The following is a 27,536-nucleotide window of genomic DNA, read 5'->3' as shown; positions in this document are numbered from 1 at the left end:
TTTTTTTTTTTTTTTTTTTTGTGGTACGCGGGCCTCTCACTGTTGTGGCCTCTCCCGTTGCGGAGCACAGGCTCCGGACGCGCAGGCTCAGCGGCCATGGCTCACGGGCCCAGCCACTCCGCGGCATGTGGGATCTTCCCGGATCGGGGCACGAACCCGTGTCCCCTGCATCGGCAGGTGGACTCTCAACCACTGCGCCACCAGGGAAGCCCTGTTATAGCTTTTTAAAAAAAAACTTTTAAAAATATTTATTTAGACTGCACAAGGTCTTAGTTGTAGCATGCAGGATCTTTAATTGTGGCGTGCAGACTTTCTTAGTTGCAGCATGTGGACTCTTAGTTGTGGCATGTGGACTGTTAGTTGCGGCATGCATGCGAGATCTAGTTCCCCGGGCCCCCTGCATTGGGAATGTGGAGTCTTACCACTGGACCACCAGGAAAGACCCAGTTATTATAGCTTTATAATGAATATTGACATACAGCAGAGTAAGTACTCAGTCTTTGTGTGCTAAGCTGTTTTGCTATTCTTAGCCCTTTACATTTCCATATAATTTTAGAATCATCCTGTAGATTTAAAACATTGTCCTGGGATTTCAATTTGATTGTTAATGTCTTTGTAATATTGGAGTATTTCAATCCATGAATATGGTATATCTGTTTGTTTATGTTTTCTCTAATCTCTCCATAATATTTTGTGATTTTCAGCATAGAGGTCTTATATGTCTTTCATTAGATTTATTCTATGATATTTTATAGTTTTGGTGCTCTTATAAATTATGTTTTAATTTAATTTTTCTATTTGTTGCTGGTTATAGAAAGGCAATTGATTTTGTTTCAGTTGAATTTATTTTTAAATTAATTACAGTAAACATTACTCTTTTTTGTGTAAAAGTCTATGAGTTTTGACAAATGCATAGAGTGGTGTAACCTCCACTGTAGCTAAGATACGGAACAGTTTCCCCACTGACCGAAAAAAAAAAAAAAAAAAGAAAAAAAGAAATTCCCTCATGCTACCCCTTTGTAGTCAAACTCTTCCCTCACCTGTAATTCCTACCAACCACTGATCTGTTTTCTGTAGCTATGGTTTTGCATTTTGCAGAATGTCACATAAATGAGATTATATTGTATATAGCCTTTTGAGTCTAGCTTCTTTCACATGGCAAGACATGTGAGATTCATCCATGTTGTTGCATGTATCAATAGTTTCTTTTTTTTTTAGTTAATTAATTAATTTTGGCTGCGTTGGGTCTTTGTTGCTGCATGCGGGCTTTCCCTAGCTGCAGTGAGCGAGGGCTACTCTTCATTGCAGTGCGAGGACTTCTCATTGTGGTGGCTTCTCTTGTTGCAGAGCACGGGCTCTAGGTACACGGGCTTCAGTAGCTGTGGCATGTGGGCTCTAGAGTGCAGGCTCAGTAGTTGTGGCTCATGGGCTTAGCTGCTCCGCGGCATGTGGGATCTTCCCATACCAGGGATTGAACCCATGTCCCCTGCACTGGCAGGTGGATTCTCAACCACTGTGCCACCAGGGAAGCCCCTCAATGGTTTCTTTTTATTGCTGAATAGTATTCTGTTTCAGGGAGCCCCAACACCACCCCCACATTTAGAGACCTATTGATACTAGTACACATGGGATTCAGCATATAGTTGTCTCATGGATAAGGTTTATTACAGTGAAAGGATACATGATAGGATGAGCAAGGGTAAAAGACACAGGTAGAATCTGGATAAATCCATATACAGACTCCCCCATGCGCTCTCCCTCCTGTAACGGGACACACCAAGCGTGCTTCATTCTCTAGCAGTGAAAACTTGCAGTAACATGTGCGATGTTTCTCTCCAGGGGTGCGCATTAGCAACTCAGAGCCCAAGGTTTTTACTGGGTAGCAGTCATGTAGATACTCTCTGCCTAACAAATATCAAAGTTACAGACTGCCAGAAGGAAAGCAAGTGTTTAGCATAAATCACATTATTTATATAAACAGTGTAGGCATAGTGTAGGAAATGGTTCAAGTGCCAAGTTCCCAGACACCAGCCAGGGGCCAACCTTGTAGGCAGGTCCTTCTAAAGACAGCAGCTTCAGGCCTCCTATGTTAACTCTCTTCTGTATATATTATGTGACATAGGTGGGCAAAAATTTATTTATCCATTTACCCATTGAAAGACATTTAAATTGTCTTCAGTTTTTAGTGATTATCAATATAACTGCTACAGATACTCAAGAACAGGTTTTTATGTGAGCATAAAATTCACTTAGGTGAATTCTTAAGAGTTGGATTGCTTGGTTGCATGTAAATGGTGTGCTTAACTTCATAAGAAACTTCCAAACTGTCTTCCCAAGTCGTTGTACCATTATACATTCCCATTAGTAATGTGTCAGGGTTCCAGTTGCTCCAAATATTTGTCAGTACTTGATATTGTCAGCTTTTTTTTCCCCTTAAATTTTAGCCATTCTAGTATATGTGTAGTAATATTTCAATATCATTTTAATTTGAATTTGTCTAATTACTAATTATGTTGAACATCTTTTCATGGGCTTATTTACTATTCATATATTTGCTTTGGTGAAGTATCTGTTCAAATCTTTTCATATATTTAAATTGGGTTATTTGTATTCTTATTGTTGAGTTTTGAGAGTTCCTTACTCTGGATATAAGTACTTTATCAGAAATGGGACTTTGAAATATTTTTTCCCAGTCTGTGGCTGCATTTTTCATTCTCTTAGTAGTGCTTTTGTGGAGAAAAGTTTATTTTGATGCTGTCCAGTTTATCATATTTTTTTTTTCTCTGTATTGTGCTTTTGATGTCATGTCTAAAAACTCTTTGCCTAACCCAGTGGTTCTCAGCAGAGATGATTTTGACCCCCAAGAGACATTTGAAAATGTTTGGAGACATTTTTAACTGTTATGACTGGGGAGGGGATGCTACTGCTATCTAGTGGGTAGAGGTCAGAGATGCTGCTAAGCATCCTGCAATGAACAAGATGATCCCCCCCAGCACACACACACACAAGAAAGAATTATATGGTCCAAAATGTCAGTAGTACCAGTTGAGAAACTCTGGCCTAACCCAATGTCACAGAAGTTTTCTTCTAAAAGTTTTATATTTTTATGTTTTACATTTATGTCTGTGATCCATTCTGAGTTAATTTTTGTATAAGGTACAAAGTATGGGTTGAAGTTTATTTATTTTGCCTATGGATATCCAATTGTTCCAGCAGCATTTGGGGAAAAGATATCCTTTTCTCTCTTAAGTGCCTTTGCACCTTTATAAAAAGTCAATTGCCCATATTTGTGTAGGTCTCTTTCTGGACTCTCTATTTTGTCAATATGGTGAATTACATTGATTTCAAATGTTGAACCAGCCTTGCATTCCTGGAATGAACTCCACTTGGTCATATGTATTATTCTTTTTCTCTGTTGCTAGATCCAGTTTACTAATATCTTGTTGAGATTTTTTACATCCTTAGTCATGAGGGTTATTGGTCTACAGTGTTTTTTCTTGCAATGTCCTTGTCTGGTTTATTAGCGTAATGTTGGCCTTAAAAATTTCTTGGGAAGTAGTCCCTCCTCTTCTACTTTGTTTTGAATTGATATTATTTTTTTCCTTTAATGTTTAGTAAAATTCACCAGTGAAATGGTCTTGCCTGGAGTTTCCTTTGGTGGAAAGCTTTTTAAAATCAAACTTAATTACTTTAATAAATACAGGACTGTTCAGGTCATCTATTTTTCTTGAGTGAATTTTGATAGTTTGTGTTTTTAAAGGAATTGACCTATTTCATCTAAATTATTGAATTTATGTGCACAGAATTGTCTGTAGTATTCCCTTATCATCTTTTTAATGTCTGTAGCGTCTTTTTTTTTTTAAACTTACCATCTTCACTATATTTAAGTGTACAGTTCAGTGGCATTAAGTACATTCACATTGTTTGTGCAACCATCACCACCATCCACCTCCAAAACGTTTTTCTTTTTTTTTTTTTTTCACACACACACACTGTATTTTATTTCTACAGGAGATAACTAAACTGACACCAAGCATTGTAAATGGATGACCACAACAAAAGCAACAATGATTGCAATGACCAAACACGAAACATACTCATACTATGTGATAATATTGATATTCAGTCCAGTAATCCTCCACTGTAACAGCTCTTTTACTTTGCCGTGAAAATTGATTTGTATATATATTTCTTGCCTCTGAGTCCTTGTGGGATTTTTTTTTTATTCAAACAGAAAGTCACAAAAATTATAATCATCCTCATCAGTTCACTCAGTCCCATGTAATTAATTTTTTTTTCATCTTGATCTTTTGTTAGCACTTTTATGAATTCATCAGTTTTCCATTAGAGTTCTGAAAATGCTTCTTCATTCAGTTCAGCAGTATAGTCAGTTACCAGAAACCTGTACTTGTCAGAGTCTTTTCCATGAATTCCTTGAAGATGAAACCCTTTTATAGGAACATTTTTGCATAAGCATCAGAGTACACCCAGAACTGTCTGTAAATGACAAAAGACTTAAAAATGACCACGGTAAAGATTTGATGAAAGTTCATAATAATGCAATTGACAAGGAAATTTAGTTATTTCTGAGATACACATTTTAAAGTAATAACTAGAATTATGACTTATAACATTATACCAGAACATATAGGATTTTTAGAAATTTCATGTAATGTCTGAAACATTTATATTAACATATTTCCATACAAATAACCCAAAGAAAGTTTAATGTTAGTTGTTTTTTGTTTGTTTGTTTGTTTATACTGCATGTTCTTATTAGTCATCAATTTTATACACATCAGTGTATACATGTCAGTCCCAATCGCCCAATTCGGCACACCACCATCCCCATCCCACCACGGTTTTCCCCCCTTGGTGTCCATACGTTTGTTCTCTACATTTGTGTCTGAACTTCTGCCCTGCAAACCGGTTCATCTGTACCATTTTTCTGTGTTCCACATACATGTGTTAATATACGATATTTGTTTTTCTCTTTCTGACTTACTTCACTCTGTATGACAGTCTCTGGATCCATCCACGTCTCAACAAATGACTCAATTTCATTCCTTTTATGGCTGAGTAGTATTCCATTGTACATATGTACCACAACTTCTTTATCCATTCATCTGTTGATGGGCATTTAGGTTGCTTCCATGACCTGGCTATTGTAAATAGTGCTGCAATGAACATTGGGGTGCATGTGTCTTTTTGAGTTATGGTTTTCTCTGTGTATATGCCCAGTAGTGGGATTGCTGGGTCATATGGTAGTTCTATTTGTAGTTTTTTAAGGAACCTCCATACTGTTCTCCACAGTGGCTGTATCAACTTACATTCCCACCAACAGTGCAAGAGGGTTCCCTTTTCTCCACACCCTCTCCAGCATTTTTTGTTAGTAGATTTTCTGATGATGCCCATTCTAACTGGTGTGAGATGGTACCTCATTGTAGTTTTGATTTGCATTTCTCTAATAATTATTGATGTTGAGCAGCTTTTTATGTGCTTCTTGGCCATCTGTATGTGTTCTTTGGAGAAATGTCTATTTAGGTCTTCTGCCCATTTTTTGATCGGGTTGTTTGTTTCTTTAATATTGAGCTGTGTGAGCTGTTTATATATTTTGGAGATTAATCCTTAGTCTGTTGATTCATTTGCAAATATTTTCTCCCATTCTGAGGGTTGTCTTTTCGTCTTGTTTGTGGTTTCCTTTGCTGTGCAAAAGCTTTGAAGTTTCATTAGGTCCCATTTGTTTATTTTTGTTTTTATTTCCATTATGCTAGGAGGTAGATCAAAAAAGATCTTGCTGTGATTTATGTCAAAGAGTGTTCTTCCAATGTTTTCCTCTAAGAGTTTTATAGTGTCTGGTCTTACATTTAGTTCTCAAATCCATTTTGAGTTTATTTTTGTGTATGGTGTTAGGGAGTGTTCTAATTTCATTCTTTTTTACATGTAGCTGCCCAGTTTTCCCAGCACCACTTATTGAAGAGAATGTCTTTTCTTCATTGTATATCTTTGCCTCCTTTGTCATAGATTAGTTGACCATAGGTGCATGGGTTTATCTCTGGGCTTTCTATCTTGTTCCATTGATCTATGTTTCTGTTTTTGTGCCAGTACCATATTGTCTTGATTACTGTAGCTTTGTAGTATAGTCTGAAGTCAGGGAGTCTGATTCCTCCAGCTCCGTTTTTTTCCTTCAAGACTGCTTTGGCTATTTGGGGTCTTTTGTGGCTCCATACAAATTTTAAGATGATTTGTTCTAATTCCCTAAAAAATGCCATTGGTAATTTGATAGGGATTGCATTGAATCTGTAGATTGCTTTGGGTAGTATAGTCATTTTCACAATATTGATTCTTCCAATCCAAGAACATGGTATATCTCTCCATCTGTTGGTATCATCTTTAATTTCTTTCTTCAGTGTCTTATAGTTTTCTGCATACAGGTCTTTTGTCTCCCTAGGTAGGTTTATTCCTAGGTATTTTATTCTTTTAGTTGCAATGGTAAATGGGACTGTTTCCATAATTTCTCTTTCAGATTTTTCATCATTAGTGTATAGGAATGCAAGAGATTTCTGTGCATTAATTTTGTATCCTGCAACTTTACCAAATTCATTGATTAGCTCTAGTAGTTTTCTGGCGGCATTTTTAGGATTCTCTATGTATAGTATCATATCTTCTGCAAACAGTGACAGTTTTACTTCTTCTTTTCCAATTTGTATTCCCTTTATTTCTTTTTCTTCTCTGATTGCCGTGGCTAGGACTTCCAAAACTATGTTGAATAATAGTGGTGAGAGTGGACATCGTTGTCTCGTTCCTGATCTTAGAGGAAATGCTTTCAGTTTTTCACCACTGAGAATGATGTTTGCTGTGGGTTTGTCATATGGCCTTTATTATGTTGAGGTAGGTTCCCTCTATGCCCACTTTCTGGAGAGTTTTTATAATAAATGGATGTTGAATTTTGTCAAAACTTTTTCTGCATCTATTGAGATGATCATATGGTTTTTCTTCTTCTATTTGTTAATGTGGTGTATCACATTGATTGATTTGCATATATTGAAGAATCCTTGCATCCCTGGGATAAATCCCACTTGATCATGGTGTATGATCCTTTTAATGTGTTGTTGGATTCTGTTTGCTAGTATTTTGTTGAGGATTTTTGCATCTGTATTCATCAGTGATATTGGTCTGTAATTTTCTTTTTTTGTAGTATCTTTGTCTGGTTTTGGTATCAGGGTGATGGTGGTCTCATAGAATGAGTTTGGGAGTGTTCCTTCCTCTGCAATTTTTTGGAAGAGTTTGAGAAGGATGGGTGTTAGCTCTTCTCTAAATGTTTGATAGAATTCACCTGTGAAGCCATCTGGTCCTGGACTTTCATTTGTTCAAGATTTTTAATCACAGTTTCAATTTCATAACTTGTGATTGGTCTGTTCATATTTTCTATTTTTTCCTGGTTCAGTGTTGGAAGGTTATACCTTTCTAAGAATTTGTCCATTTCTTCCAGGTTGTCCATTTTATTGGCATAGAGTTGCTTGTAGTAGTCTCTTAGGATGCTTTGTATTTCTGCAGTGTCTGTTGTAACTTCTCCTTTTTCATTTCTAATTTTATTGATTTGAGTCCTCTCCCTTTTTTTCTTGATGAGTTTGGCTAATGGTTTATCAATTTTGTTTATCTTCTCAAAGAACCATCTTTTAGTTTTATTGATCTTTGCTATTGTTTTCTTTGTTTCTATTTAATTTATTTCTGCTCTGATCTTTATGATTTCTTTCCTTCTGCTAACTTTGGGTTTTGTTTGTTCTTCTTTCTCTAGTTCCTTTAGGTGTAAGGTTAGATTGTTTACTTGAGATTTTTCTTGTTTCTTGAAGTAGGCTTATATAGCTATAAACTTCCCTCTTAGAACTGCTTTTGCTGCATCCCATAAGTTTTGGATCATCGTGTTTTCATTGTCATTTGTCTCTAGTTATTTTTTTATTTCCTCTTTGATTTCTTCAGTGATCTCTTGGTTATTTAGAAACGTACTGTTTAGCCTTCATGTGTTTGTGTTTTTTACATTTTTTTCCCTGTAATTCATTTCTAATCTCATAGCGTTGTGGTCAGAAAAGATGCTTGATATGATTTCAATTTTCTTAAATTTACTGACGCTTTATTTGTGACCCAAGATGTGATCTATCCTGGAGAATGTTCCATGCACGCTTGAGAAGAAAGTGTAATCTGCTGTTTTTGGATGGAATGTCCTATAAATATCAATTAAATCTATCTTGTCTGTTGTGTCATTTAAAACTTGTGTTTCCTTATTTATTTTCTGTTTGGATGATCTGTCCATTGGTGTAAGTGAGGTGTTAAAGTCCCCCACTATTATTGTGTTACTGTCAATTTCCTCTTTTATAGCTGTTAGCAGTTGCCTTATGTATTGAGGTGCTCCTATGTTGGGTGCATATGTATTTATAATTGTTATATCTTCATCTTGGATTGATCCCTTGATCATTATGTAGTGTCCTTCCTTGTCTCTTGTAATATTCTTTATTTTAAAGTCTATTTTATCTGATATGAGTATAGCTACTCCAGCTTTCTTTTGATCTCCATTTGCATGGAATATCTTTTTCCATCCCCTAATTTTCAGTCTGTATGTGTCCCTAGGTCTGAAGTGGGTCTTTTGTAGACAGCATATATATGGGTCTTGTTTTTGTATCCATTCAGCAAGCCTGTGTATTTTGGTTGGAGCATTTAATTCATTCATATTTAAGGTTATTATCGATATGTATGTTCCTATTACCATTTTCTTAATTGTTATGGGTTTGTTTTTGTAGGTCCTTTTCTTCTCTTGTGTTTCCCACTTATGGAAGTTCCTTTAGCATTTGTTGTAAAGCTGGTTTGGTGGTGCTGAATTCTCTTAGCTTTTGCTTGTCTGTAAAGCTTTTGATTTCTCCCTCGAATCTGAATGAGATCCTTGTTTCGTAGAGTAATCTTGGTTGTAGGTTCTTCCCTTTCATCACTTTAAGTATATCATGCCACTCCCTTCTGGCTTATAGAGTTCCTGCTGAGAAATCAGCTGTTAAGCTTATGGGAGTTCCCTTGTATGTTATTTGTCGCTTTTCCCTTGCTGCTTTCAAAATTTTTCTTTGTCTTTAATTTTTGCCAGTTTGATTACTATGTGTCTCAGCGTGTTTCTCCTTGGGTTTATCCTCTATGGGACTCGCTACGCTTCCTGGACTTGGGTGGCTATTTCCTTTCCCATGTTAGGGAATTTATGACTATAATCTCTTCAAATACTTTCTCTGGTCCTTTCTCTCTGTCTTCTCCTGGGACCCCTGTAATGTGAATGTTGTTACATTTAATGTTGTCCCAGAGGTCTCTTAGGCTGTCTTCATTTCTTTTCATTCTATTTTCTTTATTCTGTTCCACAGCAGTGAATTCCACCATTCTGTCTTCCAGGTCACTTATCCGTTCTGCCTGAGTTATTCTGCTATTGCTTCCTTCTAGTGTAGTTTTCATTTCAGTTATTGTATTCATCTCTGTTTCTTTGTTCTTTCATTCTTCTAGGTCTTTGTCAAACATTTCTTGCATCTTCTCCACCTTTGCCTCCATTCTTTTTCCGAGGTCCTGGATCATCTTCACTATCACTCTTCTGAATTCTTTTTCTGAAAGGTTGCCTGTCTCCAGTTCATTTAGTTGTTCTTCTGGGGTTTTATCTTGTTCCTTCATCTGGTACATAGCCCTCTGCCTTTTCATCTTGTCTATCTTTCTGCGAATGTGGGGTTTTTTTCCACAGACTGCAGGATTGTAGTTCTTGCTTCTGCTGTCTGTCCTCTGGTGGATGAGGCTATCTAAGAGTCTTGATGGTAGGGACTGGTGGTGGGTAGAGCTGAGTGTTGCTCTGGTGGGCAGAGCTCAGTAAAACTTTAATCTACTTGATCGCTGATGGGTGGGGCTGGGTTCCCTCCCTGTTGATTTTTTGGCCTGAGGCAACCCAATACTGGAACCTACCTGGGCTCTTTGCTGGGGCTAATGGCAGACTCTGGGAGGGCTCACACCAAGGAGTACTTCCCAGAACTCCAGCTGCCAGTGTCCTTGTCCCCACGGTGAGCCACAGCCACCCCCCGCCTCTGCAGGAGACCCTCCAACACTAGGAAGTAGGCCTGTTTCAGTCTCCCCTGGGGTCACTGCTCCTTCCCTTGGGTTCTGATGCGCACACTACTTTGTGTGTGCCCTCCAGGAGTGGAGTCTCTGTTTCCCCCAGTCCTGTCAAATCAATTCCCACTAGGCTTCAAAGTCTGATTCTCTAGGAATTCCTCCTCCCGGTGCCGGACCCCCAGGTTGGGAAGCCTGACGTGGGGCTCAGAACCTTCACTCCCGTGGGTGGACTTCTGTGGTATAAGTGTTCTCCAGTCTGTGAGTCACCCACCCACCAGTTATGGGATTTGATTTTACTGTGATTGCGCCCCTCCTACCATCTTATTGTGGCTTCTCCTTTGTCTTTGGATGTGGGGTATCTTTGCTGGTGAGTTCCAGTGTCTTCCTGTTGATTGTCCAGCAGCTAGTTGTGATCCTGATGTGCTCACAAGAGGGAGTGAGAGCATGTCCTTCTACTCTGCCATCTTGATTCCTCCCCTCCTTCTTTTGTTTTTAAAGATTTATTATTTATTTATTTATTTAATTTATTTTTGGCTGTGTCAGATCTTAGTTGCAGCATGCAGGATCTTCTTTGAGGCATGTGAGATCTTTCATTGTGGTACACAGGCTTCTCTCTAGTGGGGTGTGTGGGTTTTCTCTTCTCTAGTTGTGGCGTGCAAGCTCCAGGGTGCGTGGGCTCTGTAGTTTGTGGTGCGCTGCCTCTAGTTGAGGCATGCGAGCTCAGTAGTTTTGGCACGTGGGTTTAGTTGCCCCACGGAATGTGGGATCTTAGTTCCCTGACCAGGGATCAAACTCATGCCCCCTGCATTGGAAGGCAGATTCTTTACCACTGGACCACCAGGGAAGTCCCTGTCCATAGGGTCTTTAGTGATATTCCCTATTTTATTTATGATATTGGTGATTTATGTCTTCTCATTTTTATCTTGGTCAGTCTGGTTACAGTTTTATCAATTTTATTGATCTTTTCAAAGAATCACTTTTTGGTTTCATTGATTTTTCTCTATTGTTTTTCTATTTTCAATTCCATTGATTTCTGTTCTTTATCTTCCTTCTGCTAGTTTTGTGTTTAATTTGCTCTTTTTCTAGTTCCTTAAGTTGTGACTTAGATTATTGGTTTGAGGTCTTATATTTTTAATGCATAAGTATTTAATTTTGTAAATGTCTCTCTAAGCATTGCTTTGCCTACACCCCACAAATTTTGGTATGTTGGATTTTCGTTTTTATTCAGTTTAAAATATTTTCTAATTTCCCTGTGTTTCACCTTTGACCCATGGTTGTTTGGAAGTCTGGTATTTAATTTCCAAATATTTGAGGATTTTCCAGATGTCTTTCTGTTATTGATTTTTGGTTTATTTCTGGTATAGTCTGAGAATGTAGTTTGTTTGCTTTCCATTGTTTTAAATTTATTAAAGTTTGCTTTATGACCCCAAATATAATCTGTTTTGGTGAATGCTGTTTGTGCACTTGAAAAGAATATATGTCTGTATTCATGGTCTTGATGGGTGGAGTCTTCAACAAATGTCAATGAAGTCAAATTGGTTGATATTGTTGTGAAAGTCTTATATATCCTTGTTGATCTTCTGTCTTGTTCTGTTGAGTAGTAGGAATGGAATGTTGATGTCTCCAAATACAATTATGGATTTGTCTATTTTACCTTAATTCTATATCAATTTTTTGCTTCATACATCTCGGAGCTATGTTGTTGGGTACAGCACATTTAACTCTTTTGTCATTATGTAACATCTCTCTTGATACCTGATAATTATGTTCTGAAGTCTAATTTGTCTAATGATAATATACCCACTTCAGCTTTCTTTTGATTAGTGTTTGCTTGATACAACTATTCCATTATTTTACTTTTTTTTTTTGATGTGGACCATTTTTAAACTCCTTATTGAATTTGTTACAATATTGCTTCTTTTTTTTTAATGTTTTTGGTTTTTTGGCCACGAGGCATGTGGGACCTTAGCTCCCTGATCAGGGATCGAACCCACACTCCCTGAATTAGAAGGCAAACTCTTAACCACAGGACCGTCAAGGAAATCCCCATTATTTTATTTTTAATCATCTATATCATTATATTTAAAGTGGGTTTCTGGTAAACAGCATATAGTTAGGTCTTGGTTTTTTGTTTAGTCTGACACTGTCTTTTTTTTTTTTTTTTTTAATCTTTTGGCTGTGCTGTGTGGCATGTGGAATCTTAGCTCCCTGACTAGGGATCGAACCTGCTCCCCTTGTATTGGAAGTGCAATATCTTAACCACTGGACTGCCAGGGAGGTCCCTGACACTGTCTTTTTTTTTTTTTTTTTTGTGGTACGTGGGCCTCTCACTGTTGTAGCCTCTCCCATTGTGGAGCACAGTCTCCGGACGTGCAGGCTCAGCGGCCATGGCTCACGGGCCCAGCTGCTCCGCAGCATGTGAGATCTTCCCGGACCAGGGCACAAACCAGTGTCCCCTGCATTGGCAGGCAGATTCTTAACTACTGCGCCACCAGGGAAGGCCCGACACTGTCTTTTAATTGGCATATTTAGACCATTTACATTTAATATAACTGTTGATATAGTTTGTCTGCTATTTTATTATTTTTCTGTTTGTATCCTTTGCTTTTTTATTTCCCTCTGTCCCCTTTCCTGCTTTCTTTTGTATTGTTTGAATATTTTTAGTATTCCAGTTTAATTTATCTATTGGCTTTTTGGCTATAGCTCTTTTCAATTGTTTTTCAATTTTTATGTTATTGTTTGCCTTATCATATACATTGTATTCAATACATGCCTTACTTTTCACAGTATGTTTAGGCCTAATAGTTACCATTTCAAGGGAAATGTAGAAGCCTTACAATCATAAGTCTCTTTACCCTCTTTCCTTTCTATTATCATATGTATTACATGTACATATATTTAAACTCTTCAACAACATCATAATATTTACTTTCAACCATCAAACATATTTTAAAGAACTTAAGAAAAAATACATAGTGTATTATGTTATTTGTTTTTTGTCATTTCTGTTGCTCTTCTTTAATTCCTGAAATTCTGAGTTTTCCTTTGTTTGCAGCACTTCATGATCTGTGGCTTTCATTAGTTTTGGAAGATTCTCAGCCATTAATTCATGAGATATTCACTCTATCCTCTTTTCCTTCTCTCCCTTCTTCCTTCCCCTCTTTTCCTCCTCGTTTTCCTCTCTTCTACATCTGGCACTCCAAGTATGTTTATGTTATACCTTTTCAGTGCATTCCATGCATCTTTTTTTCTCGAGTCTATATTTTCCATCCTTTGTACTTTAGTCTATATTCTACTGACCTGACTTTCAGTTTACTAATGTTCTTGTTAACTGTGTCTAATATGCTGATAAAACTTATCCCTTGAGTTCTTGATTTCATTTATTCTATTTTTAAATTCTAGAATGTCTGATTGATTATTTTAGAATTTTATTCTCTGCTGAAATTCTTCATCTTATCTCCCATTTTCTTGTATATATTAATCATGGCTACTTTGATGTCTGTATCAGATATCTCCAATATCTATATCCCTGTAGATGTTTCTCATAGTTTTCAGTTAGTCCTTGACTTTTAAAATATTTGATGTTTTGTGCATGCCACACATTGTATATGAAAAAGTATAGAGATTATTTGAGGCTCTGGATGATGTAATGTTCCTTAAGATAAGAATTACCTTTGTTTTCAACTGTCAGTTCAGGGTCTTTTGTGGTCCCATATGAATTTCAGGATTATTTGTTCTAGTTCTGTGAAAAATGCCATGAGTATTTTGATAGGGATTGCATTAAATCTGTAGATTGCTTTGGGTAGTATGTCCATTTTAATATCATTTCTTCCAATCCAAGAGCACAGAATATCTTTTCATTTCTTTTTATCATCTTTAGTTTTCTTCATCAGTATTTTATTGTTTTCAGAGTATAGGTCTTTCACCTCTTTGGTTAAGTTTATTCCTAGGTATTTTATTCTTTTTGATGTGATTTTAAATGGGATTGCTTTTTTACTTTCTCTTTTTGTTATCTCATTATTAGTGTATAAAAAATCAACAGATTTCTGTATATTGATCTTGTATCATACAACTTTACTGAATTCATTTATTAGTTCTAATAGTTTTTTGATGGGGACTTTAGGATTTTCTTTGTATAGTATCATGTCATCTGTTCCAGTTTGGATGCCTTTTATTTCTTTTTCTTATCAGATTGCTGTGGCTAGGACTTCCAATGTTATGTTAAATACAAGTGGTGAGAGTGGGCATCTTCTCTTTTTCCTGAATTTAGAGGAAAGACTTTCAGCTTTTCACTGTTGAGTATGATGATAGCTGTGGGTTGCCATAAATGGCCTTTATTATATTGAGATATGTTCCCTCTATACCCAATTTGATGAGAGTTTTTATCATGAATGGATATTGTATTTTGTCAGAATGTTTTTTCTGAATCTATTGAGATGATCATGTGATTTTTGTCCTTACTTTTGTTAATGTGGTGTATCACATTGTTTGATTTGTGAATGTTGAACCATCCTTGCATCCTTAGAATAAATCCAACATGATCATGGTGTATGATCCTTTTTACATATTGTTGGATTTGGTTTGCTAATATTTTGTTGAGGATTTTTGCATCTATATTGATCAAAGATATTGGCCTGTAATTTTTTCTTTTTTGTAACATCTTTGTCTGGTTTTGGTATCAGGGTAATGGTGGCCTCATAGAACGAATTTGGGAGTGTTCCATCCACTTCCATTTTTTTTGGAATAGTTTGAGAAGGATAGGTATTAGTTTTTATGTGTTTAATAGAATTCACTTGTGAAGCTGTCCTGACCTGGACTTTTGTTTGCTGGGAATTTTTTAAATTACAAATTCAATTTTACTACTAGTGATCAGTCTGTTCAAAGTGTGTTTCTTCCTGATTCTGTCTTGGCAGGTTGTATCTTTCTAGAAATTTTCCCACTTAGAAGATTCAATATTGTTACATGTCATTTATTTTCAGATTGATGTATGGCTTCAGTGCAATCCCAATCTAAACTTCAGTAGGCTCTTTTAGTAGAAATTGACTAGCTGGTTATAAAATTTATATGGAAATGCAAAAGACCTAGAATAGCCAAAATTTTTTGAAAAATAGGAGCAAAATTGGAGAACTTTACTTGATTTCAAGATTTTCTATAAATTTACAGTAATTAAGACTAGTTTATTATCAGCAGAAAGACAGACATACAGATAACTGGAACGGAATAGAGTCCAGGATCAGAATCATGTGCATATAGTCAGTTGATGTTCAATAAATGACAGGGTAATTCAATTTGGAGGGGTAGTCGTTTCAACAAATGGTGCTGGAACAACTGAATATCCATATGGGGAAAACATAGAATTGATCTTTGCAGCAACAATAATTAATTAACAATAATTAATTCAAAATGGATCATAGATGTTAACTTAAACACTTCTAGAAGAAAACATAGGAGAGGAAATATTTGTGATTTTTGAGGCAGACACAGATTTCCTATAACAATAAGAGATAATGAAAATAAAAATAGAAGAAAAAATAATGGACTGTACTTCACCTAATTTAAAAACTTCTGTTCTTTGGGGGGGGAAAAAACTTTAAGAAAAAACACACAAACTTGTAGAAAAATATATAAATTTCTAGAATAACTAAAGAACTCTTACAACTCAAGAAGAAGAAGACAACCCTATTTTTTTTAATGGACAAAATATTTAAATAGATATTTTGCAAAATAAGATCTATAGATGGTAAAAAAAAGCACATGAAAAGATGCCTAATATCATTAGTCTTTAAGGAAATGCAAATAAAAACCACAAATGAGATACTACTAGACACCTACTAGAATGACCGAAAAAAATTTTTAACTGAAAATACCAGGTACTGACAAGTATATGGAGCAACCAGAGCTGTCATACTGGGTGGGCCAAAAGGTTTGTTTGTTTTTTTTCCTGTAAGATGGCTCTAGTAGCACTTAGTTGTCCTTAACTTCATTCAAAACAATTTTGTTAGATTGTATGTGACAGCCATGATTGTATGTGACAGCATTTACAAAAAGACATCAAAATTGGTGAATTTTTAATTTTATGCACATAATGTAACTTATGCCTCATTTGCTACTGAGAATCTTTCTTTTGGTTAAGCACCAATCCGGCAGTACCATATGAAGCTTAGGTAGGAAGTGGACAGAGAGGGAGGGCTGCATACAGTGAAAAGAGTGAATGAAAAAGGAAAAGGAAAGAGTTAGAGGAAAAGTTGTAGTCATTATTGGCATTTAGAGACTTACTGCAGGCCCCTCAAAAAACAAACTGGTGAATTTTTGTGTAGCCATTTTAATATTGAAGATGGGGGGAAAAAAAGCAACATTTTCGGCATATTATGCTTCATTATTTCAAGAAAGGTAAAAACGCAACTGAAACACATGAAAAGATTTGTACAGTGTATGGAGAAGGTGCTGTGACTGATCGAACGTGTCAAAAATGGTTTGCGAAGTTGCCTGCTGGAGATTTCTTGCTGGACTTTGCTCCACGGTCGGGTAGACCCGTTGAAGTTGATAGCGATCAAATCGAAACAATAATTGAGAACAATTAACGTTATACCATGCAGGAGATAGCTGACATACTCAAAATATCCAAATCAAGCAATGAAAATCATTTGCACCAGCTTGGTTATGTGAATCGCTTTGATGTTTGTGTTCCACATAAGTTAAGCAAAAAAACCTTCTTGATGGTATTTCCACATGCGATTCCCTACTGAAACATAATGAAAACATTCCATTTTTAAAACAAATTGTGACAGATGATGGAAAGTGGATACTGTACAACAATGTAGAATGGTAGAGATCATGGGGCAAGCAAAACGAACCACCACCAACCACACCAAAGGCTGGTCTTCATCCAGAGAAGGTGATGTTGTGTATGTGGTGGGATTGGAAGGGAGTTCTCTATTATGAGCTCCTTCTGGAAAACCAAACGATTAATTCCACAAGTACTGCTCCCAATTAGACCAACTGAAAGCAGCACTCGACGAAAAGCGTCCAGAATTAGTCAACAGAAAATGCATAATCTTCCATCAGGATAACGCAAGACTGCATGTTTCTTTGATGACCAGATGAAAACTGTTACAGCTTGGCTGGGACGTTCTGATTCATCCGCCGTATTCACCAGACATTGCACCTTCGGATTTCCATTTATTTCAGGCTTTACAAAATTCTTTTAATGGAAAAAATTTCAATTCCCTGGAAGACTGTAAAAGGCACTTGGAACAGTTCTTTGCTCAAAAAGATAAAAAGTTTTGGGAAGATGAAATTATGAAGTTGCCTGAAAAATAGCAGAAGGTAGTGGAACAAAAGTGTAAATACGTTGTTCAGTAAAGTTCTTGGTGAAAATGAAAAATGTCTTTTATTTTTACTTAAAAAAACAAAGGCACTTTTTGGCCCACTCAATACATTGCTCCTGGGATTGTCAAATGGTACAAGAACTTTGGGAGTCACTTTATTGAAAAGATTTCTCATAAAGTCACACTTTTTTTTTTTTAACATCCCTATTGGAGTATAATTGCTTTATAATTGTTTGTTAGTTTCTGCTTTATAACAAAGTGGATCAGATATACATATACATATGTTCCCATACCTCTTCCCTCTTGCGTCTCCCTCCCTCCCACCCTCCCTATCCCACCCCTCTAGGTGGTCACAAACCACCTAGCTGATCTCCCTGTGCTATGCGGCTGCTTCCCACTAGCTATCTATTTTACGTTTGGCAGTGTATATATGTCCATGCCACTCTCTCACTTTGTCACAGCTTACCCTCCCCCCTCCCCATATCCTCAAGTCCATGCTCTAGTAGGTCTGTGTCTTTATTCCCGTCTTACCCCTAGGTTCTTCATGACCTTTTTTTTTTTCTTAGATTCCATATATATATATGTGTTAACATACGGTATTTGTTTTTCTCTTTCTGACTTACTTCACTCTGTATGGCAGACTCTAGGTCCATCCACCTCACTACAAATAACTCAATTTCGTTTCTTTTTATGGCTGAGTAATATTCCATGAATGGATAAAGATGTGGCACATATAAGTCACACTTTTTATATGACCAGAGGAAGGAGCCAGGTTGAGGAGTGGGCTGCAGACCCCAATCTGTGAGGAGTGGCTGGAGGGCCTGGGATGGTTCATCCTGAACCCAAAGCCTCAAGGAAGCTCATCACTGCCTCCATCTCAGCAGGGCTGTCCCAGGGCCTGAGACCATAAAAGAGAAGTCAGACAGTTTTCAGCACCTTTCCATTGAAATAAGGTGGTGTTTCTTAGGCTGAAACCCAAAAACATAGTGAGAAATCTGCCTCTTTGTCCAAAGACCAATGGGAGCAGAGGTAGAGCCAGCAAGGTGTCCACTCCTCAAGATATAAACATCCACTGAGAGCAATTCTGGTTCTTGTGAACATGGCAAACTGGCATGGACTGCTGGCTGCTTCCCTGCAAATCAACCCCAGAGAAACTGTGGAAGCAAGAAAAAAGCATGGGTACCAAGACCTAAATCCTTTGAGAAAACCCCAGAAGGCTAAACATGTTTTGCAGTGGTTTATGTGGGTAATGTGGGTGGCTGCAGCCTGAGGAGGACAGGAGGTGGAGGTGGCAATGGAGGATAGTATGGAATCCTTTCAGCTCTGTCCTGCGTCTCCTCAACATAGCTTTGGGACAGTCTTCACCTGCTTCTTCCCTGTAGCAACAACAGCAATAGGCCAGGCCACTAGTACAGGTGCAAGTGGTGATACTGAAGGAGTGTAAAGGCCTTGTCCATTAGGATGTTGATGAAAGCTGGTGCTAACTGGCCAGGTATCAGATGCTGACTGACCAGGTACCTTTGGTCATTCATGCCTTCTCCCGTTCCCCTCTAGACTTCAGGGGCTTCTGGTTACAAGGCAAGGAAAAGCCCCCTTAGATGGTGCTGCTTCCCCCAGGGGTTTTTAAGGTCATAACTTATCCAGAGGATTTGCCTGGTGGGGCGACAGCAAATCTGAGTATTGAAGTTCTGTGGCATGTGTGGCTCATCCCTTTACAACTCTGACATAATGGGACCTGTCCTTTTATACTTCCCAAAACACATAATCAGAGTAGCTGACATGATCGAGGAAATTTGAGCTCAAAGGCCAAGATAAATAAATATATAAGAAGAATCATTTACTGCAAAAGAAGATGAGAAACTGGACAAGAAATACCATTTGAAGCAGGACTGTTGGTAAGACCAGAAAAAAGTAAGCACAGTCAGTATACCTAAGTACATAGGGAAATGTATTAGCAATATGAAATAAGTAAAAGAAATCACAAAAAACAAAGTGTAAATTCTAAGTTTAAAAAGTATGATAGTTTGGGCTTCCCTGGTGGTGCAGTGGTTGAGAGTCTGCCTGCCGGTGCAGGGGACATGGATTCATGCCCTGGTCCAGGAAGATCCCACATGCCATGGAGCGGCTGGGCTCGTGAGCCATGACCGCTGAGCCTGCACGTCCGGAGCCTGTGCTCCGCAACGGGAGAGGCCACAACAGTGAGAGACCCACGTACTGCAAAAAAAAACAAACAAACAAAAAAAACACTCAGCAAACTAGGAATAGAAGGAGACTACCTCCACATAATGAAAGTCATATGTACAGAAAACATATTCAATAGTGAAAGATTGATAGCTTTTCCTCTAAGGTCAGGAACAAGGCAAGGATGTCTGCTCTCACCACTTGTATTCAATATAGTACTAGAAGTTCTAACCAGAGCAATTTGGCAAGAAAAATAAATAAAGAGCATCTAAATTGGAAAAGAAGAGGTAAAATGATCTCTGTTCACAAATGATATGATCTTGTATGTAGAAAATCCTAAAGCTTCTACCAAAAAAAAACCTTTCAGAACTAATTAATGAATTTATCAAAGGAACAGGATACAGTCAAAATGCAAAAGTGTTGCATTTCTATACACTAACAATGAACAATCTGAAAAGGAAATTATAAAATCAATTCCATTTACAATAGCATTAAAAAGAATAACATGCGGCACTTAGGAATTAACTTAACCAAAGAGGCGAAAGACCTATACAATGAAAACTATAAAGCCTTGCTGAAAGAAACTAAAGACATAAATACATGAAAACACATTCCACGTTCATGGATTGGAAGACTTAATATGTCAGTGCTACCCAAAGTGATGTAAGATTTAGTGCAATTCCTATTACCCCAATGACATTTTTCCAGAAATAGAACAACCCATCCTAAAATTCATATGGAATCTCAAAGGACCCCTGAATAGCCAAAACAATCTTGAAAAAGAACAAAACTGGAGGACTCACACTTCATGATTTCAAAACTTACTATAAAACTACAGTCATCAGAACAGTGTGGTATTGGCATAATGATAGACATATAGACCAATGGAATAGAGTAGCAATCCCAGAAGTAAACCCTCACATATGTGGTCAAATGATTTTTAATGAGGGTGCGAAGACCATTCAATGGGGAAAGAACAGTCTTTTCAGCAAATGGTGCTGGGAAAACTGGGTATCCACATGCAAAAGAATGAAGTTGGACCATTCCATAACACCATACTAAAAAATTAACTCAAAATGGATCAAGGACCTAAATGTAAGGCCTAAAAAAATAAAACTCTTAGAAGAAAACACAGGACAAAAGCATCATGATATTGGACTTGGCACTGATTTCATAGATATGGCACCAAAGGCACACGTAACAAAAGCAAAAATAGACAAATCGGACTTCATGAAAATTTTAAAAACTTTGTGCATCAAAAGACACTATTCACAGAGTAAAAAGTCAGTACACAGAATGGGAGAAAATATTTGAAAATCATATATCCGATAAGGGATTAATATCCAGAATATATAGAGAATATCTAAAAGAACCTCATTCAAAATTGAACCAAGGACTTGAATAGTCATTTTTCCAAAGAAGGCATACAAATGTCCAATAAGCACATGAAAAGATGCTCAACTTACTAATCATTAGGGAAATGCAAATCAAAACTACAAGATACCACCTCACACCCAGTAGGAGAGCTCCTATCAAAAAGCCAGAAAACAGCAAGTGTTGGTGAGGATGTGGAAGCATTGAAATCTTCGTTTACTCTTGTTGAGAATGTCAAAGGGTACAGCTGCTATGGGATAGTATAGTGGTGCCTCAAAAAATTAAAAATAGAATTATATATTCCAGCAATTCCACTTCTAGGTACATACCCAACAGAATTGAAAGCAGGGTCTCCAAAAAACACCTGTACACCCATGTTCATAGTAGCATTATTCACAATAGCTGAAATGTGGCAGCAACCCCAGGGCCCATTGACAGGTGATGGATAATCAAAGTTGTGGTCTGTACACATGATGGAATATCATTCAGCCTTAAAAAGGAAGGAAATTCTGCAATATGCTACAGCATGGATGAACCTTGAGGACATTAAGCTGAGTGAAATGAACCAGTCACAAAAACACAAATATTGCATGATTCCGCTCATATGAGGTACTCAGAGAAATCAAAATGGTAGAGACAGAAAGTAGAGTGGTGGTTGCCAGGGGCTATGGGGAGGGCAATGGAGAGTTAGTGTTTAACGGGGACAGTTTCAGTTTTACGAGGTGGAGAGAGTTATGAGGATGGATGGTGAAAATGGCTGCACAGCAATGTGAATGTATTTAATACCACTGAGCTGTGCACTGAAAAATGCCTAAGATGGCAACTTCTATGTGTATTTTACCTCAAAAAATTATTTTTAATCCTGCAGCAAACATTTTTCTGAGTGGAGACACTGTAATGCATTCTCCGTAAAGTTAGGAACAAGATAAGGATACTACAGTCAACAGCACTGTATTAGAAATCCTGAACGCTATGTGGAAAGAAAGAGAAATAAGAGTGTCATAGTCAGTTCAGGCTGCTCTTACAAAACACTGCAGAGTGTATGGCTTAAACAACAGACATTTATTTCTCATCCTCTGGAGCCTGGAAGTCCAAGGTCAGGGTGCCAACATGGTTGGGTTCTTGGTGAGGGCCCTCTTCCTGGGCTTGGCCTTACTTGGTGTGTGCGCACAGAGAGAGATTGCTGGTCTCTTCCTCTCGCAGGGGCCCCAATCTCCTTAGGGGGCTCCACCCTCATGACCCCATCTAAACCTGCTTACCTCTAAAAGGCCCACCTCCAAATACCATTGCATTGTGGGTTAGGGCTCCAGTGTATAAACTTTGGGGAGAAACACAAATGTCCATAGCAAAGAGATACAAGGATGTGAAAGGAAATTATAAAAACATCCATTATTTGCAGGTGATTCAGTCATCTGCATGGAACAACCAACCAAGAATCAATAGACAAATAACAACTAATATGGATTCACCAAGATGCTGGACACAGGAACAACACATAAAGTCAACTTCTCACAGTGAGAAGCAGTGGGCCAGGTTGCACGCACAGCGACGTGGGGGTCATAAACACACAGCTCGAGTGGATGAGAACCAGCATGAGATGCACAGCACAGCGGCATTAATGCCAGGAATAAACTGAGGCAGGAGAAAGAGCAGGGGGTTTGCATGAGAGAGGATGGAGCCTCTCTGCTGAGAGCCCAGGAGGTCTCTGGAAGATGCAGGATAAATCCAAGGCTCCCAGTTGCTGAGGCCCCTGACATCCCTCCCCCAGAACCTGAAAGTGTCTCCCCCTTCAAAAAACAAAACCCTGTGCTCCTCCTGTCCAAGCCTTTGGACAGTGGGCAAGCAACTTTGGTCCCTGGGCCTCCACTTCCCCCTCTGTAAAGTGGGGAAAATCACAGTAACAACCTTCCAGGTCTGTGGATGGATTCTGTATGATAATGCAGAGGAAAGACTCAGCTCATGCTCAGCAAACGTGAATGAGAATAACTATTTATTAATAACTAGGTGATTGAAGAGCCCCACCCCATGCCAAGCTCCAGTGCAAGGCCCACTGCTGGCTGTCTCCCAGTCTCCAGCTCCATCAAGGGTTAAGGAGCTTGGCTGGCTGCTGGGGAGCACGAATAAAGCACCAGCCCAGCAGCAGCTCCCTATCTCTGAGCCATCTCCTCCCGCCCCACAGCTCGAGACTGCGGAAATGAAAGCCCCTCTAGGCAGAAGCTCCTTCGCCAGCTGCATCACAATGACATTCCCCACCAGGGAGATGGGGATAGGCGCCCTCCCTGGCTTCCCCAGTTCTGGGGCTACAGGGACTGTGAGCTGCCCCGGAGCTGTCAGCTCACATGTGGGAGAGAAGTTGGGTCGTTCTGTTCCTGGCCCTGTGGGGTTGGAGGACAGCGAAGTGGGGAGGGGGGAGCTGGGAGGGGTGCTGACAGGTTGGGGAGGACCCAGTGGGTGCACCCCAGGCACTTGGGGTCTCAGAGAACCAACACATGCTGCCAAGGACCTGCAGGTGAACACCCACTAGTGAGCTGTGAAATCCATTTAATGAGTTGTGTTCTGCATTTTTAAAAAGAGAACTGGAATAGAAAATAGGGTGCATTGCAGATAATAAAGCCACAAGCTTTATTTCAGTCACCTTGAGTGCAGTGGCCAAAAACTGCACTCAAGGTGGGCCTTGGGCCAGAGCCCTCTTGCCCGGGCCCATGACCTCGGATGCATTGTGCCACCTTCCAGCCCTCTGTTTCCTTATCTGTTCGTGGAGAAGAGTAGCACCCACACCTCGGTCATTGTGAGAGACGAAGGAGGGGTTTGGGAGAGCTCAGGGAATGTGGAGCCGCCATGGCTGTTGGCTCTTTTAATCCTCATGTAAAACGTCTTTCTTCCCTGGGAGATGGGTCACAAAAAGCTGAAAGCCACTGGATTTGAGGACTGGGACAGGACCTGTCTACAGCAAGAATTCGGGGTGCAGGGGGGCTGCTCTTAGTAAATCGGAAGAGAGGATCCTGAGGGGAAAAGGAAAAGCCAGAGTCCCCAGAGGCAGGTCCGTGTGTGCACAGCCCTCCACAGCCTACACCTCCCGCCATATGTTGAGGATGACTTTGCCCAATCAGAAGCCCCCACCCTGTGTTTCCTTTGGTCTCCAAATTAATGGACTTCTTGCAGACTCTGCACTGGGAGCCGTCCTCATATGCCCCCGTTAAGGCCTGACATTAGGCCCAGGAGGAAGGGACTCTCGTTCTCTCCAATTTTTAAAAAAATAGACTCTGCTTTTTAGAGCAGTTTTAGGTTGACAGCAAAACTGAGCCCAAAGTACAGAGAGTTCCCATTTACTCCCTATTCCCACCCGGTCCCCACCACACACACAAGCACAGCCTTCTTCACCATCAACATCGGCCCCCAGAGTGGTGTATTTGTTACAATTGGTGAACCTACACTTATGCATCTTTATCACCCAAAGCCAGTAGTTTACATTAGGGTGCACTCTCAATGATGCACATTCTGTCGGTTTGGACAAAGATGTAATGATGTGTATCCACCATTATAGTGTCACACAGTGTAGTTTCATTGCCCTAAAAATCCTCTGTGCTCCACCTGTTCATCCCTCCCTCCCCTCAAGCCCTGCTGTCCGGGGGTTTTCCTTTTCCAAAATGTCATATAGTTGGAATCATACAGTTTGTAACATTTTCAGATTGGCTTCTTTCACTTAATAATATGCATTTAAGGTTCCTCCATGGCTTGGTAGCTCATTTCTGTTCTTTTTACTCTTTGTTATGTCAGTGTCCCTGCTGTTCAGAGTTTAACTATGGTATTAATGCTATAATGTACTAATGCTTTTTATTTTTTAAATATATTTTTTAAAAATATTTATTTATTTATTTGGCTGCGTCAGGTCTTAGTTGTGGCATGTGGGATCTTTGTTGCTGTGTGTGGGAGCTTTGCTGCGATATGCAGGATCTTTTACTTGTGGCGTGCAGGATCTTTAGTTGTGTCATGCAGGATTTTTCTTTTTTTTCTTTTTAGTTGCAGCATGCGGGATCTTTAGTTGCGGCATGTGTTCCCTAACCAGGGATCAAACCTTAGCCCTCTGAGTTGGGTGTGTGGAGTCGTAGCCATTGGACCACCAAGTAAGTCCTGTAGCTCATTTCTTTTTAGCACTGAATAATATTCCATTGTCTGGATGGACCACAGTTTATTCATTCACCCAAGAAGGACTTAGTTGCTTCCAAGTTTTGGCAGTTATGAATAAAGCTGCTATAAATATCCATGTGAAGGTTTTCATTTATGTTTTGAAAATATAAGTTTTCAACTCATTTGTGAAAATACCAAGGAGTGTGATTACTAATCCATATGGTAAAAGTATGTTTAGTTTTGTAAGAAACCACCAAACTATCTTACAAACTGGCTGTACCGTTTTGCATTCCTACCAGCAATGAATGAGCGTTCCTGTTGCTCCATGTTTAGTGGTCTTGTCAGTGTTCTGCATTTTGGCCATTCTGACAGGCGTGAAGTGTTATCTCATTATTGTTGCTGTTTTTTAATCATTTCCTTCATATAATCATAATCTATTATTTATTTATTTATTTATTTATTTATTTATTTATTTTTGGCTGTGTTGGGTCTTCGTTGCTGCGTGCGGGCTTTCTCTAGTTGCTGCGAGTGGGGGCTACTCTTCGTTGCGGTGTACGGGCTTCTCATTGTGGTGGCTTCTCTTATTGCAGAGCACAGGCTTTAGGCTCTCGGGCTTCAGTAGTTGTGCCACACGGGCTCAGTAGTTGTGGCTCATGGGCTCTAGAGCGCAGGCTCAGTAGTGGTGGCGCACAGGCTTAGTTGCCCCGCGGCATGTGGGATCTTCCCGGACCAGAACTCAAACCCGTGTCCCCTGCATTGGCAGGAGGATTCTTAACTACTGCGCCACCAGGGAAGTCCCTGTTGTTTTAATTTACGCTTTCATAATTTCATATAATTTGCATATAATTTTGAGCGTCTTTTCATATGCTTATTTGCCATCTGTATATCTTTTTTGGTGAGGTGTCTGTTCAGGTCTTTTGCCTATTTTTTAATCAGGTTGTTCATTTTGTTGTTACATTTTAAGAGTTATTTGTGTATTTTGGATAACAGACCTTTATGTGTCTTTTGCAAATATTTTCTCCAGTGTGACTTATCTTTTCATTTCTCTTGACATTGTCTTTTGCAGAGCAGAAGTTTTTAATTTTAATGAAGTCTAGCCTATCAGTTATTTCTTTCATGAATAGTGCCTTTAGTGTTGTATCTAGAAAGGTATCACCATACCCAAGGTCATCTAGATTTTCTCCTGTGTTATCTTCTAGGAGTTGTATAGTTTGCAGTTTACATTAGGTCAGTGATCCATTTTGAGTCAATTTTTATAGAAGGGTGTAAGATCTGTGTATAGTTTTTTTTTTTTTTTTTTGCACATAGATGCCCAGTTGTCCCAGCACCATTTGTTGAAAAGACTGTCTTTTCCCCATTGTGTTGCCTTTGCTCTTTTGTCAAAGATCAGTTTTTATCTTTGTGGGTCTGTTCCTGGGCTCTCTTTTCTGTTCCACCGATCTGTCTGTTCTTTTGCCAGTACCATCCTGTCTTGATTACTGTAGCTTTAGAATAAGTATTGACCTTGGGTAGTATCTCTGACTTTGCTTTTCTATTCTCTTCATTTTTTAGAAGTGGAAATTGAGACACCAAAAAGTCAAGTAACTTGCCCCAAAATGCACAGTAAATGGCAGAGCCAGGATTTGAACTCAAGCCTTTTGACTACAAAGCTTGTGCTTAGGACAGAGATTAAAACACTGGAAATGGGAAAAGAGAGACAGAGGGGAAAAGAAAAAAACAGGGAAGGAGAGGAGAATGTCAGAAAAAATAAAAAGCAACAATTTTCCCCACAAATACTAACCTGGGTCTCTCCTCCTCCAAAGCTGGGAAGAACAATCTGGGGCAAGGTGGGCGCAGGGAGAGTGTGGATGTGTTTTGAAGATCTGGAAGCCAATAGGATTTCCTAACAGATTGGATTTGGGCTGAGGAGAGAAGAGGGACAGTGGACATGACTCCAGTGTTCTGGAAGGATGGAGATGCTATTGCAGTTGGGGAGGCTGCAAGAGGAGCCTGCCTGGGGGTGGGGATTAGGAACTGGTTAGGTTTGTGTTCATTAGAGATGCCCTGTAGTCACCTAGGTGGAGAGGACTGATGCCACCTCCCCCAGGTTCCCGTGCGGCATGTCACCTGTGCAGGTGAAAGAAGGAGGAAGGGGACCTCTCTGCTCAGGGAGGAGCTTTCGGAGACGTGAGGCACTTGAGGTGCAAGCTGTAAAGGAGGTTCCAGAAAGGATCACATACCTTGACAGTTGGGGTATGACCAGATCCTGGGGTTTCCCAGCCTGAGATCCGGGACCCTTCTGCAAGCTGGCCTGGGGGTCGTGTGGGGAGGGAGGTCAGGAGGGGACTCCCCGAGGATGGCTGGGATTCTCACCTCGCTAGTACTTTCAAGGACACTTGTCAGCTGTGTCACCAGCTGTAAGCAATT

General features: G+C 39.1%; 1 protein-coding gene across 6 annotated transcripts in view; it reads left to right on the top strand.

Moving 5' to 3' along the window:
- Window positions 1-27,536, top strand: part of CUNH3orf20 (chromosome unknown C3orf20 homolog) — a 92,074-nt gene that overhangs the window by 45,467 nt on the left and 19,071 nt on the right. For 4 of the 6 annotated variants that reach the window (XM_029242006.1, XM_029242002.1, XM_029242003.1 and 1 more), the window contains one exon: window positions 25,023-25,126. The exons of 1 other annotated variant lie outside the window; for it this stretch is intronic. In XM_029242006.1, the coding sequence (XP_029097839.1) occupies window positions 25,023-25,044 (22 nt within the window). In that variant the 3' untranslated portion in view covers window positions 25,045-25,126. Of the gene's footprint in view, window positions 1-25,022; window positions 25,177-27,536 lie in introns of those variants that run through there. One more of the 6 variants, XM_029242004.1, reaches the window with a different exon arrangement.

Source organism: Monodon monoceros, unplaced genomic scaffold (genome assembly GCF_005190385.1).
Source record: "Monodon monoceros isolate NGI ecotype Baffin Bay Population unplaced genomic scaffold, NGI_Narwhal_1 Super_Scaffold_3, whole genome shotgun sequence".
NCBI lineage: Eukaryota > Metazoa > Chordata > Mammalia > Artiodactyla > Monodontidae > Monodon > Monodon monoceros.
The sequence above is the reverse complement of the archived record's forward strand: the minus strand, read 5'-3'. Positions and strand labels throughout refer to the sequence as shown.